This window comes from Rutidosis leptorrhynchoides, chromosome 3, assembly GCF_046630445.1.
Source record: "Rutidosis leptorrhynchoides isolate AG116_Rl617_1_P2 chromosome 3, CSIRO_AGI_Rlap_v1, whole genome shotgun sequence".
Lineage (NCBI taxonomy): Eukaryota > Viridiplantae > Streptophyta > Magnoliopsida > Asterales > Asteraceae > Rutidosis > Rutidosis leptorrhynchoides.
Window position 1 is genome coordinate 546,369,320 of NC_092335.1, and position 15,047 is coordinate 546,384,366.

The 15,047-nt window shown below is 33.4% G+C and overlaps 1 protein-coding gene across 1 annotated transcript; it reads right to left on the minus strand.

Annotated features, from left to right (window-relative positions):
• Nucleotides 1-8,675: 8,675 nt before the first annotated feature.
• On the minus strand, nucleotides 8,676-9,610 carry LOC139898496 (uncharacterized). Its single transcript, XM_071881238.1, has 2 exons — nucleotides 8,927-9,610; nucleotides 8,676-8,828 (listed from the first exon to the last, which is right to left on the minus strand). Exons 1-2 carry the CDS (start codon nucleotides 9,576-9,578, stop codon nucleotides 8,812-8,814), a joined length of 669 nt encoding a protein of 222 aa, XP_071737339.1. The 5' UTR covers nucleotides 9,579-9,610; the 3' UTR covers nucleotides 8,676-8,811.
• Nucleotides 9,611-15,047: the final 5,437 nt, after the last annotated feature.

The window sequence follows — 15,047 nt, forward strand, 5'->3', positions numbered from 1 at the left end:
AAAATTTATAGCATATCCGAAGGGTGTCCCGGAATGATGGGGATATTCTTATATATATGTATCTTGTTAATGTCAGTTACCAGGTGTTCACCATATAAATGATTTTTATCTCTATGTATGGGATGTGTATTGAAATATGAAATCTTGTGGTCTATTGTTACGATTTGATATATATAGGTTAAACCTATAACTCACCAACATTTTTGTTGACGTTTAAAGCATGTTTATTCTCAGGTGAATACTAAGAGCTTCCGCTGTTGCATACTAAAATAAGGACAAGATTTGGAGTCCATGTTTGTATGATATTGTGTAAAAACTGCATTCAAGAAACTGATTTCGATGTAACATTTTTGTATTGTAAACCATTTTGTATTGGTCGTGTGTAAACATGATATTTTAGATTATCATTATTTGATAATCTACGTAAAGCTTTTTAAACCTTTATTTATGAAATAAAGGTTATGGTTTGTTTTAAAAATGAATGCAGTCTTTGAAAAATGTCTCATATAGAGGTCAAAATCTCGCAACGAAATCAATTAATATGGAACGTTTTTAATCAATAAGAACGGGACATTTCAGGTCATTCTTAAATTCCGTCCCATTATCAGTTCGAATGCTCTTAACATGTTTGTTAAAAGAGCATTGAGTCTTTTTAATGAACTCAATGATAATGGCGGTGGTTTCTGATTTAGTTAGCATAAGAAAAATCCATGTAAACCGGGTATAGTCATCGACAATGACAAGCACATGTTTCTTGCCACCAAGGCTAGAAATACGCATGGGTCTACATAAGTCCATATGCAATAAATGCAAAAACGATGAAGTACTAGGGTTTTGCTTAAGCGGATGATTAGTCCGTTTCAGCTTACCCATCGCACATGATGGATACACATGATGCTTATTGTGATGACCCGAGAATTTCCGACTAAATTTAAACCTGGATCTTATTTGATTCCGATATGATAAGCAACGTCTGTAATGATTGAATCTCGAAAAGTCTTGGAACTATGTGCAAATATTCATTTAACCTTTGACCATTCTCGACGATTCACGAACTATTAATTGTAAATAAATATATATGTATATAAGTAATAATTAGAAACATTAAATAAATTGCGAGCTTGTGAGTGTAATAAAATAAATAATAGACGAGTCCACTCGATCATGTTTGTACATTTTATGACTAAAATAAATACATGAACTTAATTTAAAAATTTGGGATTTGCTTTCCAAAATACTTTGTCCGCCATTAATTTAACAACGGAGTACGAGATAAATCTGTGTAAACTATCAGTAGCATCCTTACAATTAAATGATGGCTTCACTATTATGACTTTTGACATTTACACGAAATATCTTATGGTTACTGTGTGCTTTTAGTCTATCATGATATTTGATATTAGATATATATGTAGGTAGCAATCATTCATATATCTCTTTCCTTCTTCTGTATTCGATCAAACAAATAATAGGCTACTCCTTTGAGAAGACGTTTTGTTTCCTTCTTTTAATTATTAACATTATTATATATTACTTCTATAACCTACTTGATATATATACAATGCATATATGATATGGGAAATCAAACACTGTATGTGATTAGATAATACTGTTTTAAATTGGTTACTTGATTACCATTATTTCTAGCTAGCCTATAAATAAAATTAGATATAGATATACACGTAAAAACACGAAATAGATATAAGTATAAACCATTAATCACCACTTTTAACTTTCCATTTGTAAAACCATTAGATCAAAACACCCTCTTATGAACTCGCCACCACCACTGCTACTACGATTTTTCTATTTCTTGATTCAAATGCCAACACAACACATCTCTCCTTGCTTTCTCTCCTTGATCATCACCTTACGGCTACAACTTCTTTTTGTTTCTGTTATAAAACCATCGAACAAAAATCACAAATATCCCTTCTTGCTGCTGCAATATTCTTTCCTGTTTTTCTACTTCTGTTCCAGCCACATCATCTGCAAAACATCATCGTAGATGGCTGTATAGGAAGACATGTGCAATTCAAATGTGTGGGATTTATAAAGAATTGTGTTAGGGACAAAAGAACCATAATAAAAACCTTTATTTTTTTCGTGGCTACTTTATTCCTGGGACCAGACAATATCATCACTAATTACTTGTATTAGATTTTTATTTACGGATGCAAGTTGGGCGACCTTTTTATGATGGGTCAAAATATTCGTGGCCCACGATATTTTTTTTTTTACTCTTTGGCTTTCTGCTTTCTGGTTCAATGTCAAAACAAACACCCACAGTATTTAAGTGACGATGATGATTACGATCATGATAGATGATTACGATAACGATAGATAATGATGATTAGGTTATGACGGCGTGTAAAATGTGAGATGATAATGATGATGATCAAACGATGAATGATGATTGGTGATGTATGATTTTATGTATGATGATTATGAATATGATAAGCGTATGATAAAGAATGGTGATGATAAGATAAGAAGTACTGGTGATGCAATCATGAACGTGATCGTGATGAACGAGTTGATTATGGTCTTAATGATGTTAAGATAATGGTATGGTGATGAGATGATATACGATATTCGATGATGACGAGGATTAAAATGTTATAATTGTGATGATTATTCGCTGTTACCCTTTCCTGTTACGGAGTATATATATATATATATATTTTTTTAACCTAGCAATGGAATACGCTGATGGATGAGGGATTGGGTTTTATCAAAAGGGTTTTGATAAATGGGTTTCTAGTTGGGCTTGTTATCTTGGGCTAGTCTTCCATTATGGGTTATATATATATGGAATTGCATATAAATCAGATAAACAGATACAGCTCGATTGGTTTAGGTGTTGAGATGTTAAGCTATGGGTCGCGGGTTCGAGTCCTGTCGCGGGCAGTTTACTCCTTTTTAATACTACTAAGGTATTAATTGATATTTTATTATTATTATTATTATTATTATTATTATTATTATTATTATTATTATTATTATTATTATTATTATTATTATTATTATTATTATTATTATTATTATTACTATTACTAATATTATAAATATTAATATTATTATTATTAGGATTGTTGTTATTGTTATTGTTATTATTAACCAGTATCATTGTTAAATGTAAGTATTATTATCATTATTTTAAATATTATCATAAACTTAGTTATTATTAATAGAATGTATTATTATCATTATTATGATTGTTATTATTAGTGTTATTATGAAAAATAATACAAGTTATTATTATTTTCATTAATAGTAGCATTAATATCATCTTATAAGTATTAGTATTATTATTATTACGTGTTATAAATATATTGGTTACTATTATTATTATTATTAGTATCACTAATAGTTGTATTATTATTATTATTATCATTATGATTAGAATTAATAATATGAAAATAATACAAGTTATCATTATTTTAGTATCAGTATCACTTTTGTAACTATTATTATTATTATTATTATTATTATTATTATTATTATTATTATTATTATTATTATTATTATTATTATTATTATTATTATTATTATTATTATTATTATTATTATTATTATTATTAAACAAAAGTATCGTTATTAACAATATCATTGCTATTATTAATATTATCATTTTAATAAGGTTATTATTAATATTATTAATAAATTATTAATATCAAAACTATCATTTTTTTTATAGATAAATAATTTGTACCTAAAATGTACTTAATACGTACACTAAAATTATATTAAAATTTCATATAACTATATATATCAAGTTATTAATATTAGTTACTTAAATACATACAAATAACAAAACTATTGATTTTTAAGTATAACATTTAAACAATCACGTATATAAATATGGATATATTAATATAACTATATGAATATTAATCATTTTAATTATATATACAAACTAAATATACAAAATAAAGATATAACAAATAAATTTGTTCAGTTACGATTATGTGTATTAATAAATATACAAATGATATAGGTTCGTAAATCCGAGGCCAACCCTATATTTGTTCAATGTGTTGGGATTTAACAAGTTCCATTATACATAAAACCATTTAAGAATCAATTAAAAAGCGGAAGCATGTAATTACCATTTGAACATGTTATGACTTTAACCAATTTAAAGTTAAATCCCAATTAGGATCAAGTTGTGAAACATGCTTACAAACTACAAGCAAGATAAGAGATTATACCTACTCCAAGCTTGTTGATAAGTGATGAAGATGATGATGATGAATGGAGCTCCAAAACAATGAAACCTCAAGTTGTTATACCCCAAACTTGTGCACCAACACCCTAGCTTTTGGTTAGGATTTACTTTACACTTGAAATGAGCTTGAAAAACTTGAAAATGAATCCCTTTGGCACCCACAAAGGCCACGGCCAACAGCTCTCTCTTGAGCAGAATTTTTCAAGTTGTTTTGATGTGTAATGTTATGTGTCTCTCTCTTTGGTCAAGGAGCATGCATGTATATGGAATGGGAATTGTATTTGACCAAGATGGAATCTTTAGCATGCTTCATCCAATTCCAAGACCACTCCCATCATTTTATAAAATAATACTTGACATATTTTATAAACTTGCATCTTTTATAAATTTGTTTAGTAAAATTAAATTTTATAAAACAAATTTTACAAACTTGCATTTTATAAATTATGTTACATTATTTATAAAACTAATAAAATTCCATACCATTTGTTATGTATACTTTATTTTATAAAACCAATTTATAAAATGCAACATAACATAATTAATTATTTAACCTATAAATAATTAAATCCATATTATATAAATTATTCCATAATTTATATATTTATATATATACACATCAAGTAATATTTAAGAAAACCATTTTTCTTAAAGTTCAAGTGTCGCGTATTTAATCAACGAACCAATCGTTAAGATCAAAATACAATTAAGGTGTCGGTAAGCTTGTTATTGGGTATGACCCGACTTGGATCAAAACATATTATCCACGTTAATTTAATATGTCTCTCGGGCATATGAAATATCTTCAATCTCCCACTTGCACGAGAAACATAAGAAATTAATGCAAGTGATGGATACAGCCTAACACACCGTCCATCACCCCTAATATGTTATGACTTTGTGCCATTCAATAACATCATCCCTTTCGAGTTCCCATCTCGAATATGATTAGGTGAATCTTTCATTATTTCCTTTCGTCCTAGATGTCATGTTAAATCCAGGAGATACAGAGTGATCACTCTCTTATAGATTTAACTTTTCAGGCCTTAGACATCTGACTCTCAACGAATAAGAGGGACAAATTCCATCTTGACTACATACGTCCTAGATATACACTTTGTAATATACCTGAGTTCTTCCTTATGTACTACCATATTTCAGAATAGCGAAGGAAAGAATCAAGGCACAATACTTGGTGAATATCCGAACCCAATATGTATCTCAGGTCAGAGGATACAATGATATTCGCCTTTACTCAAGATTACATGTGATCAACCACAAAGGCTCTATACAGTAATTCTTGAGAGCGGGTCTTCCAATATTTGTTTCCCACAAATATCTATGAACCTTGGTTGCAACCTTGCCCCACATTCAGTCCTTGAATGTATACCAATCCAAGTTCATAATAGTCTAAACCTCACACTTGTTCCCATAAATGTGATCAACTACGGATTTTAGAATAATAGCTTATTCATGGAAAAAATATGCAAAATAGGAACATGACTCAAAATAAATTAAACCATAATCATATTAATGAGTTTGAACAAATTCGTTCCATTACAATACATAAAGTAGATCATTTCCAATCACTAGAATGTCGAAGCCCTAATGCACAAACATGTCCCTCATGTTTTGGCCCATGTAAAAGCTTCGTGAGTGGATCCGCAACATTATGATCTGTGTGAACTTTGTGAATACATATCTTTCCCTTTTCAACCTCATCCCTGATGTAGTTGAATCTCCGCTCAATGTGACGAGTCTTTTGATGAGCACGAGGTTCCTTGATTTGAGCAATCGCACCCTCGTTGTCACAAAAGATCTCAAGAGGGTCCTGAATGGAAGGGACCACTCCTAAGTCGTCGATGAATTTCTTCATCCATGCAGCTTCCTGAGCTGCCAGTGAGGCGGCAATGTATTCCGACTCTGTAGTGGATAACGCAACAACCTCCTGTTTCAAACTCTTCCAAGAGACCGCACCACCATTTAACATGAAGACATAACCGGATTGTGATCGAGAGTCATCTCTATCAGTTTGGAAACTCGCGTCCACGTAACCTTTTACAGCGAGTTCCTCCTCACCAGAGCCATATATTAGAAACATATCCTTAGTCCTCCTAAGGTATTTCAATATGCTTTTAACAGCAATCCAATGACTATTTCCTGGGTTATTCTGGTATCTACTTGTCAAGCTTAGAGCGCATGACACATCCGGTCTAGTACATATCATTGCATACATGATAGACCCAATAGCAGATGCGTATGGGACTTTCTTCATTCTCTCTTGTTCATCTTTCGTGGCAGGACACTGAGATGAACTGAGAACGGTTCCTTTTTGAATAGGTACCAAACCTCTCTTAGAGTTTTCCATCTTGAACCTTTTCAAGATTTTATCAATGTATGTACTTTGACTTAAACCTATCAATCTCTTGGATCTATTCCTATAGATCCCTATCCCCAATATGTATTGTGCATCTCCAAGATCCTTAATGGAGAAGCAACTCTTCAGCCAAGTTTTGACTCCTTGCATTGTGGTAATATCATTCCCAAATAATAATATATCATCCACATATAGTACAAGGAACATGATAGTGCTCCCACTAGCTTTCTTATATACACAAGCTTCATCACCATTTTTAATGAAGCCAAATTTCTCGGCTTCCTCATTAAAACGATGATTCCACATTCTAGATGCTTGTTTCAATCCGTAGATTGACTTCTTTAACTTGCATACACTTTTAGGATATTTTGGATCAACAAAACCTTCAGGCTGGACCATATAGACATCTTCCATAAGATATCCATTTAGGAAAGCGGTTTTGACATCCATTTGCCATATTTCATAGTCGTAGTGAGCAGCAATGGCAAATAATATCCTAATAGACTTTAGCATTGCCACAGGCGAGAAAGTTTCATCATAATCAACCCCTTGAGTTTGAGTGAAACCTTTTGCAACAAGTCTGGCTTTATATGTATCCAAGTTTCCATGTATGTCGATTTTCATTTTGAAAAGCCATTTGCAATCAACTAGCTTAGAGCTAGGAGGTTGCTCAACAAGTTCCCACACTTGGTTTTCATACATGGATTGCATCTCAGCGTTCATGGCTTCCTGCCATTTATCTTTATCAATCCTTGATAAAGCATCTTGGTAGTTTGTTGGTTCATCCAAATCAACCGTATAGCAACCATCTATGAGAAACCCATATCTCTCAGGAGGATTGCTAATCCTACCAGATCTACGAATGCCTTGTGTATTTTGATCATCCATTTGATCACTATCAACATTTTCATGTTGAGTGCTAGTGTCAACCAATTGTGTATCATCTACTTGATCTTGAACCTCTTCAAGATCTATCTTCCTTTCACTGTTTCCTTCCATTAGGAACTTAGTTTCAAGGAATTCCGCCTTCCGAGCAACAAATACATTCTGCTCGGATGGATCATAGAAATAGTATCCCATATCATCCTTGGGATATCCTATGAAGATACACTTCGTGGATCGAGCATTCAACTTATTAGGGACGTAACGCTTAGGATAAGCTTCACATCCCCATACCTTTTAGTATGATAGAGATGGAGGTTTACCAAACCACATCTCGTGAGGAGTTCGTTCCACTTTCTTGGTTGGGGCCATATTTAAAATACGAGCCGCGGAGCTTAGACAATAACCCCAAAATGATAGAGGCAACGTGCTTCTTGCCATCATAGATCGAACCATATCCATTAGGGTTCGGTTCCTCCTTTCGGAAACTCCATTAAGTTGGGGTGTTCCGGGTGGAGTAAGTTGTGAGATAATCCCACAACTCCTAAGATGATCTTGGAAGGCATCGCTTAGGTATTCACCTCCTCTATCGGTACGAAGTACCTTAATTTTCTTATTGAGTTGATTTTGTACTTCGTTTTGATATTCTTTGAATGCTTCAAACGTTTCGTCCTTATGTCTTAATAAGTAGACATATCCGAAATGACTAAAGTCATCAATGAAAGTAACAAAGTATCTTTCACCATTCCTAGTCATGGGTTTAAAGGGTCCACATACATCCGAATGTATTAATCCCAATAAATCTTTAGCCCTTTCATAGGTCCCTTTGAAAGGTGCTTTAGTCATCTTGCCTTGTAAACAAGATTCACATACTTCAAACGAATCCATTTCATTTGATTTCAAAAGTCCATTCTTTTGAAGTGTATGTATTCGGTTCTTGTTTATGTGACCAAGGCGACAATGCCATAAGTAGGAATCACTCAAATCCCTTTTGAGTTTCTTGGTGCTTGTATGGTACATTGAGCTACTAGATGATGTGTCATCATGAACCAATTCATAAATTCCATTTGAAGGTGAAACCTTGAAATAGAATACATTATCTAAATAAATATGGATATCGTCATTAACAAAATTAAGATTAAAACCACATTGTTTCAAACGGGAAATGGAAATATTGTTTCGACATAAATCGGGTGCATACAAAACATCTTTCAAAATAAGTTCCAAGCCACTTGGAAGTTTTAACACAAAGTCTCCTTGAGCCTTCACTTGCACTTTGGCTCCATTACCCATGTAGAGACTTGATGTTCCCGTTTGCTTGCTACTTCTTTTGAACCCCTGCAATGAATTGCAAATGTGAGTTCCACATCCAGTGTCTAATACCCATGTATTAGAAGAAGTAATACTAAGCTCTATATATACCATATATATATTACCTGAGGTTTGCCCTGCATCCCTCTTCTCCTTCAACTCCTTAAGATAGATCGGACAGTTTCGTTTCCAATGACCCATTTCACCGCAACCGAAACATGGGTCTTCCTTGGGGTTTGCCGTCTCGGCTACCTTTTGTTTCTTAGCCTTGTTGATGGTTGAGGTAACCATCTTCCCCTTCCCTTTGCCTTGATGGGCGGGTCCTTTTCTCTTAGCCACCTTTGGCTTAGAGGTCTTACTTTTGGACCCACCTTGATCGATTGCTAACACGGGTAAAGCCCTTTTACCCATGCTAGTTTCCGCCGTTCTAAGCATACCGTGAAGCTCACCTATGCTCTTATCCATCCCATTCATATTGTAGTTAATTACAAATTGATCAAACCTTTTTGATAGGGAGTTAAGGATAAGATCGGTGGCTAACTCATTTGATATGTTCAAGTTAAGACGGTTAGCACGATCAATAAGGCTTTTCATCTTAAGTACATAAGATGAAACCGATTGGGTATCGTCCATACGACAAGCATGTAGCGCCCGAACCGTTTCGAAGCGCTCGACACGTGCTTGTTGGAGGAACATCTCCTTCAATTGCGTTATCATGTCGTATGCACTATGGTGCTCGAAATCCTTTTGGAGTTCGGGTATCATAGTCCCAAGCATTAAGCATGAGACTTGAAGGGAGTCGTGGCAATACTTATCGTAAGAGGCCATTTCCTCCACATCATTCTCATCCGGTTGATCGGGAATGGGGTCCTCAAGCACATACATTTTATCCTCTTGTTTGAGGACAATCCGAAGATTGCGGAACCAATCAATAAAGTTGGTATGGTTGAGTTTGTCTTTCTCTAAGAGAGACCTTAATGATAGGTGGTTTAGGTTAAGTGGTGCGTTTGGAATGTTGTTGTTATTATTGGCGGCCATCTACAAAATTAACAAAGTTCGTTTAAGTATCGATTTTAATTTAACATTCAATACCCTTTTAAATTTTAATTGACTTATTAAATATTAGAATCCAACGGTAAATCAAATTTCGGTTAGGTGACCTTTATCCCGTTATTTGATTTAGCTAGGTAGTCATTATATGACAATTGCAATCCTTTTGCAACTTCTAAGTTATGGGATCATGCAATCCTTTTGCATGGCATATTTATTCCATCAACGCCTATTTGTTCATCATGCTTCGGTGACCCTAAGTTCATGATTCCCAAATCAAGTCGTCCTACTTGTGTAAACATGTAGACTTAACATACAAGTGGTTAGGTGACCTTTATCCCACCTGTATGCGAAGTGTACCTTATTCATATTAGTTCGCTCATGACGGTTAGGTGACCTTTATCCCATCAAGAGTTTCCTAATACGTCTAAGTGTTTCCACAAAAGGGATGGCGTTTAACTTGTTTGCCTTGTTAATAAGGGATTTTAAGTTTTCATTAATTCTAGTTTGAGAAAACTTTTGCACCATACACCAACATGCATTTAGTGTACGGTTTATTTGAAAATTCATTTTCATGTTATGTAATAAAGCCAATTTTATTACTTTGATATAAACCATTTTATATGTATGATCCTTATCATGTTCTTAATAACCGATTATTAATGTCCTTTTAGCCGTTTTTAATTAAACCATTTAAATTTATGTTTTGCATGTCGTTAATAATGTCAATTTTAACCAATTTAAATTGCCATTTTAGTTTGTTGTTAACTTGTGTGATTAACTTGTAGCATACAAACATACAATCCACATAATCATACAAAACAACCATGCATGCAAAATCATATGTTCACAATCAAGACATTTTTGGTAGACATTTGTTTAGCCGAAAACAAATGCCACCGGTTAAGGGGTTATAACACAAAGTAGGAGGTTTTAACCTCCCACTTAATCTTGCATCCAAATGCTTCTTCATGTGTTCTTCAAGTCTTCATCATCTTCATCATTTTACAAAATATATCCTAATACATTTTGTCTAGAAAATGAAAATACAATCTAATCTATTTTACATACCAAATATAAAATAAATTACATAACAAAAGGAACAATTATTACACACCAAATTACATGAATATTACAACCACATGAATGAATTAATATTACATACCAAATGAATGAATTAATTCAACCACACATGCAACCATTCAAACAAAAGGCCAAGGCTTGATTGTGAACTTCAACATACAACAAAATGACCAAAATGGAGGAACCAAACCCAATTTTTGGAGCTTCCAAATTCGGCCAAGACATCAAACCACCCAAAACCAATAATTTTTGCATTTTATTATCATGCATGTACATAAAATGCAAAGTTATGGTGAGTTCAAAAACCATCTCGAAGCATATTTCAACAACTTCGGCTCTAGATACCATTGTTGGGATTGAACAAGTTCCATTATACATAAAACCATTTAAGAATCAATTAAAAAGCGGAAGCATGTAATTACCATTTGAACATGTTATGACTTTAACCAATTTAAAGTTAAATCCCAATTAGGATCAAGTTGTGAAACATGCTTACAAACTACAAGCAAGATAAGAGATTATACCTACTCCAAGCTTGTTGATAAGTGATGAAGATGATGATGATGAATGGAGCTCCAAAACAATGAAACCTCAAGTTGTTATACCCCAAACTTGTGCACCAACACCCTAGCTTTTGGTTAGGATTTACTTTACACTTGAAATGAGCTTGAAAAACTTGAAAATGAATCCCTTTGGCACCCACAAAGGCCACGGCCAACAGCTCTCTCTTGAGCAGAATTTTTCAAGTTGTTTTGATGTGTAATGTTATGTGTCTCTCTCTTTGGTCAAGGAGCATGCATGTATATGGAATGGGAATTGTATTTGACCAAGATGGAATCTTTAGCATGCTTCATCCAATTCCAAGACCACTCCCATCATTTTATAAAATAATACTTGACATATTTTATAAACTTGCATCTTTTATAAATTTGTTTAGTAAAATTAAATTTTATAAAACAAATTTTACAAACTTGCATTTTATAAATTATGTTACATTATTTATAAAACTAATAAAATTCCATACCATTTGTTATGTATACTTTATTTTATAAAACCAATTTATAAAATGCAACATAACATAATTAATTATTTAACCTATAAATAATTAAATCCATATTATATAAATTATTCCATAATTTATATATTTATATATATACACATCAAGTAATATTTAAGAAAACCATTTTTCTTAAAGTTCAAGTGTCGCGTATTTAATCAACGAACCAATCGTTAAGATCAAAATACAATTAAGGTGTCGGTAAGCTTGTTATTGGGTATGACCCGACTTGGATCAAAACATATTATCCACGTTAATTTAATATGTCTCTCGGGCATATGAAATATCTTCACAATGTCGTCATATGTATTTTTACTACAAAATACAGTATGGTGAGTTTCATTTGATCCCTTTTTAAATGCTTTTGCAATATATATTTTTGAGACTGGGAATACATGCGCTGCTTTTATAAATGATTTACGAAATAGACACAAGTGATCGAAACTACATTCTATGGTTGGATTATTAAATCAAATATGCCCCTTATTAAGTCTGGTAATCTAAGAATTAGGGAACAGACACCCTAATTGACGCGAACTCTAAAGATAGATCTATCGGGCCCAACAAGCCCCATCCAAAGTACCGGATGCTTTAGTACTTCGAAATTTATATCATGTCCGAAGGAGGATCCCGGAATGATGGGGATATTCTTATACACATATTGTGAATGTCGGTTACCAGGTGTTCAATCCATATGAATGATATTTTTGTCTCTATGCATGGGACGTATTATTTATGAGAAATTGAAATATGAAATCTTGTGGTCTATTAAAATGATGGAAATGTTTATTTATGTTAAACTAATGAACTCACCAACCTTTTGGTTGACACTTGAAAGCATGTTTATTCTCAGGTATGAAAGAAATCTTCCGCTGTGCATTGCTCATTTTAGAAACATTATTTGGAGTCATTCATGGCATATTTCAAAAGACGTTGCATTCGAGTCGTCGAGTTCATCAAGATTATTATTAAGTCAATTGTAGTTGGATATATTCTGAAATAGTATGCATGGCTTCAATTTTCGTTGTAAAGAAAGAATGTCTTTTAAAATTGAATGCAATGTTTGTAAAGTGTATCATATAGAGGTCAAGTACCTCACGATGTAATCAACTGTTGTGAATCGTTTATAATCGATATGGACTTCGTCCGGATGGATTAGGACGGGTCTTCACAGTTGGTATCAGAGCTGGTTTAATGCCGTTTATTAGCGGGTTAATCGTAGAGGGGGTTCTCACAGTGTTACCTGTGACGAAGCATTGGCTCTTACTCCTCGCGGTCCCTATTAGGGTTGGCTGTACTGCCGAGAGGCGGGCCGTAAAATCAGTGTCTGAGGTACGCTCAGTAGTCACCAGGCGGTTAGCTGGGAAGGCACTGAGTAGGATGCGTCCCCACTGTTCACAGTTGGTATCAGAGCGGTGGTCTTAGCGAACCAGGTCTGCATTAGTGTGTCTAATTAATAAGTCGATAGAATGCATTAGTGAGTCTGGACTTCGACCGTGTCTGCATGTCCAAAGTTTTGCTCATCATTTCGTGTCAAAAATTATTTACTTATCATCCTTAAAGTCTAAACACGTCTTACTGCATCTATTGCATAGACAGTGTATAGATAAATTCATATCTTAGCATATATGTTATTGTTACCTTTGCCTGACAGCTTACGTAGATTCCTCCGTAACTTATGGGATTTTAGTATTATATATGCATATGTAAATTATGTATTGCAGGGTACTAATCTACATCCTATAATCTATTTCTTATCGAAAATCCTTCATCTGATCATACGAGATGAATCCCTCAACCAATTCGAATTTCCTCGGATTCCGACAGCTATTCCGATATGGAGTTTCACCTATCAGTGTCACCAGAATGAATCAACCAATCAGCCATTATCAATTCATCTGATGGGTTCGTAGTTGACTTAATTAATGAAAACGCGCAGAAGGCAATCCCTTCCACCAACTGAATTCACCGCTTGACAATGATCCTGAAGTGTTTACCGGCGAACCTGTTCAAGACACCATTTTCAGTCTCATTTCCAGGGTAACTCGACAAGATTATATTCCATCCACAATTCTGAACCTTATTCATCCGCTCGTTCCGACCGACAATCATCCTGGAGTAATAAGTCAACGAACTTCGCGCTCGAATAATCAGTTCGGAGAATATGGTGCAAAATGTACCAGCTTCAGCAACATCACCGGCACCAACGGTACAATCAATAACAGCACCAGTACCATCAACAATCCATGCTTCAATATCATCATCTGTACTTTGAGTATGATCTTCGTTCGACAAGTCGAATATGTAATCTCTAAAGTTTTAAAGATTATTTATTCTAGTTCCAACCGAAAAGCAAATGAGTTTAATATTATATTAACTCATTAAATCCATGAATACATCTGAAGAAAATATATATGTATATATGTTTTCATAAAGATTGTAATTAATAATTCTCTTGTACAAACTGTTAATGGTGAAAATATTTTAACGGGTAGGTAATACCCGAGGACTATTTAAATTTCACATTAATAAGTTACATTGTACGTTCTTCGAATCTGTTTCAACAGTCATATACTATCCTACTTACATCCACCGATATACAAATCCGTTCACCATAGAATAACCGTATTCATCCAATTACATATTTGGATTTTGACCTATCAGAATCCAACAAGTGGCATAATGAAGAATTAATGGACACAATAAAAACTGATTAGAAATAGATTAATTAACAATATGAAATTTTATTAAGAATCCACGCTAACAAAATCCTAGCTAACCGTTCCTAGCTAACTGGTTACATTTTATTTTCCGCAATTTAATTATCGCAATTTAATTCTCGTAATTTTATTTATTGTCATTTAATTTCTGTTATTTACTTTACGCACTTTATTTATCGTCATTTAATTCCTGCTATTTATTTTACGTACTTTAAATATCGGGACACGTATACAAGGTTTTGACATATCATTTCGACGCATCTATATATATTATTTGGAATCACCATAGACACTCTATGTGCAGTAATGATCGAGTTCTCTATACAGGGTTGAGGT

What these genes read in the sequence shown, in the direction of transcription:
- LOC139898496 (XM_071881238.1), bottom strand. Translation starts at nt 9,578, where the DNA reads ATGCTTGGGACTATGATACCCGAACTCCAAAAGGATTTCGAGCACCAT.